At 62.3% G+C, this 3,293-nt stretch overlaps 1 protein-coding gene across 1 annotated transcript; it reads right to left on the bottom strand.

Moving 5' to 3' along the window:
- Positions 1–1,221: 1,221 nt before the first annotated feature.
- LOC308609361 (uncharacterized protein CXorf49 homolog) lies at positions 1,222–2,609 on the bottom strand (the record flags this gene model as incomplete). The annotated part of the gene is made up of 2 exons (XM_081223039.1): positions 1,222–1,269; positions 1,368–2,609. The coding sequence occupies 2 exons, from the start codon at positions 2,607–2,609 to the stop codon at positions 1,222–1,224; spliced, it is 1,290 nt and encodes a 429-aa protein (XP_081079165.1).
- Between the last annotated feature and the right edge of the window lie 684 nt (positions 2,610–3,293).

Raw genomic sequence — 3,293 nt, 5'->3', positions numbered from 1 at the left:
AGGACACACAATCCAGCTTCGCAGGCTCCCAGTGAGGTGGAAAGGGCCAAGTGGGGTCTACGGTGAGGTGAGGCGGCACCACCCTCTGCTGGCGACCAGCTGCCCCTGCTCTGCCCAGAAGCCCGAACCTTCTCTCTGGGGCTGCCTCCGCTGTTACCCGGGGGCAGCCATTTCCCCATTGCATTGTGGTCCCCAAGCTATGTGCCTCTGGATTCGCCCCTCCCAGAGCTGCAGCCACAGCCAGCACGTGGGAGAGCAATGTGGGCGAAAAGGACTTAACAGAAAAGGCTGTTCCCCTGTAAATCTACACCCGGAGGAGCTGTGTGTGGCACTGCCACCGATCAGCCCTGCCGCACAAACCCCCCACACAGGATGATGTGGCTCAAGGCCAGCCCTGCCAGCACCCCGTCTCCTGTGGGAGAAGCTGCCTGAGAGAATGGCTGTGCCCCCAACAGAGACAGAGACAGAGGTTTCTGCCCTCCACCCCTCTCCCCTCCCCTCCTATCAAACCCACGACACTCACCTGAGGGGGCAGGCCCCCCGGGCATGACTTCTCCCTGGTTCAGGGCCAAGGGCTCTGAGTTTCTTGGATCTTGGGGGCCTCTGGTGTCGACCTCGCCACTGCTGGCTTTTCCACGATGCATGCGTGGATAAGATGTCCCTGGCCTGTGAGCTGGCAGCTGAAACAAAAATTTTTCACCGATTTGGACTAAGGAAGTCTGTCTGTGTGTGTGTTTGTGTGTGTGTGTGTGTGTGTGTGTGTGTGTGTGTGAGAGAGAGAGAGAGAGAGAGAGAGAGAGACAGAGAGAGAGAGAGAGAGAGAGAGAGAGAGTGTTGTGTGATTTGGGCCGGGGTGAGGCAGGGAATTGGGAAGGGAATTGAAAGGCTGATCTCATTAGCACTTTCTCCCTCCGTCAGCCCCAGGCCAGCAGGCAGAGGTGATCTAGGGACAACAGTGGGGCACTGAGTAAGCCCAGGGCCCCTGCAAGGAAGGTCTGGGGAACACCTAGGAGATAGGATTCAGGAAGCTGGTGAGTCTAAATACTGAGGCTTTTCGGGGAAGCTTTTAAGGGATCCCCCGACCCAATTCAGCTACCAACCCTCCCTTCCATCCCAGCCCCAGTCTCTCAGAGGACGCTGGAAACAGGCCAAGGGTGGAGAACCAGGCCCAGCACACCCGAAGTGCTACCTTACTGTTTGTCCCTAGTAAAAGGAGCCCGATCAGGCATCATAATGACCCAGTGACCGAGGGGCACCCAATGACGACCCCTGAGGGGTGGACAGAGGCAGCATGGGTGAAGACGTGTGCTCTGGGTGCGGTGGGGGCGGGGAAGAGTGGGGAGAGAGGAGGAGCCTGGCCTACTCACTTGGCCCTTTGGGGCTGGGTCTCTATTTGGGTCCTTATCTTCTCCCGCCACAGCCTCAGACTCCCTTGTCCACGTGACCACGGATTTCTTCCCAGCGCTGGTGTGCTTGGCCTGTTTGGTTCCAGAAGGGCCCAAGGTATACCTCTTGGATCTCCCAAGCAGCGGAATACCAGAGACTGGGGGGAAGGTGGCCGGTTCCAGCGGAGGTGCCCAGATTCGCTGCCCCCAGGAAGGGAAGTTTTTCCCCAGGGCAAGTGTGGAGGCTCCCCCGAGGGATTTCTTCTCCTGGGTCCCCTTCTTCCTAGGAGTGACCTGCAGCAGGCCACCTGCCGTAGCAGCAGCAGCAGCAGCTCCCGGGGAGCTGGGCTTGCTGCTCCCGTCCCCCCAGAGCACGCTCTGCATTTTCTTAGGGGAAGAGATGCCCTGCTCTCCCACGCCCTGCCTTTCCACAACCGAAGAGAGTCCTCGCAGAGCCGAGGACAGGGAAGAGCCTGTCACGTGAAGGAAATTCTCCCTGACTTGGAAATTCGAGTGACTGGGAGTGTCCCCGGGATCCTCGGGTCTGCTGGGCTCGGCCTGGCTTCCTCCTCCGGGGTAAGTACTCACCGTCATCAGCTCTGTGTCACTGAACTCATCTGAGGACTCGGAGTCGGATAGCAGCAGGCCCAGGGCTTCCGCGGAGAAGCGCTGGCAATCCGCAGCCACGTTCAACCTACGCTTAGTGGCTCTCTTAGGCTCCCCCCAGGCCCGACCCGCTTCGGACCCACCGAGGTGGAGAGGGCCGGCCAGAGCCGGCGGCGCTTCCCCACAGCTCTGGGCGGTCGCTCCTGGACCGCCGGGACCCGCCTCGAGGCCGGCGGACACTTCCAAAGAGGCGCAGGGCTCCGCCAACGGGTATCTGCAGAAGCCCAGCGTGTCCCAGTCGTACAGCTGCTGCATGGTGCCCGCCGCAGACTCCTCGACCAGGTCAAGGAGGTCCCTCATGTCATCAGCCGGGGAGCCAGGTCGGCCTTCACGGCCACACAGCACCGGACCTCCCGCTTCTAGCATCTCCCACTCTGACTGGAAGCTCTTGGGATCCGGGCAGCTGCTCCCGCCCCCGCCGCTCGGCGGCTTCCTGGGCTCGGGGCCGCGGTCGGGTCCCCGCGGAACTGCGCGGCCGGCTGGGCGGACGCCGGCCCGCTCCCCGCCCCCTGGGCCGAAACCCGTTCCCCACACAGACACCTCATCTGGGGAGCTCATGTCGCGACCCAGGCGGCCGCGGAACCGGGGCGACTGTTGATGGCCCGAGTCGCGGTCGCGGTCACGGCGGACGAGGCGGGCGGCGCTCAGACGGCAGCGTCAACCACCTCAGGCGCTGCACGAGCTCGTCTCAAACGAAACGACGCGCCACTTTCAGCGCGCCTCCCACGCCCGCGACGCGGCCTCCTCATTGGTCCGGCCCCCGCCAACCAGCGGGCGCCTTGTTCGCCTGTCCCCTCGAGGCCTAACCAATGGGGTCGAGGGCCTCTGCTTTGCCCTCAAGCCCGTGGGCGGTCCGAGCAGTTGGCTGCTGAAGGGGATGGTGGGAGTGCTTCCCTCTGTCAAGACTCTCGGCCCGCCTCCTCCTGTCCCGCCTCCCCTTTCCGGTTAGAGTCACAGCTCTGAGCCTCCGTTTCCCATCTATACAGGGGGTCGGGGAGTGAGGGCGCCGGGCTCCAGGGGTGGTGAGGATGAAATGTCAAGATGGAGGCACTGGATGCCTAGCACGCGCCAAAAGCATTTGCCAGCCTCCCTTCCACCGCAAGCCTTACGACCCAACAGGAGAATGGGCACAGGAGTCCCGCAGTCAGTGATCAGGGGTCGGCCAGAGAGCAAAGGGATCGTATTTTCGTTCTGTAAGGTCTCTGTCTCAACTGCTCCATCAAATGTGGCTCAGCAAACGTC

This window comes from Mesoplodon bidens (genome assembly GCF_964165515.1).
Source record: "Mesoplodon bidens genome assembly, chromosome: X".
NCBI classification, from domain to species: Eukaryota; Metazoa; Chordata; class Mammalia; order Artiodactyla; family Ziphiidae; genus Mesoplodon; species Mesoplodon bidens.
Note: the sequence above shows the minus strand (reverse complement) of the source record. Positions and strands in the feature narration are given on the sequence as shown.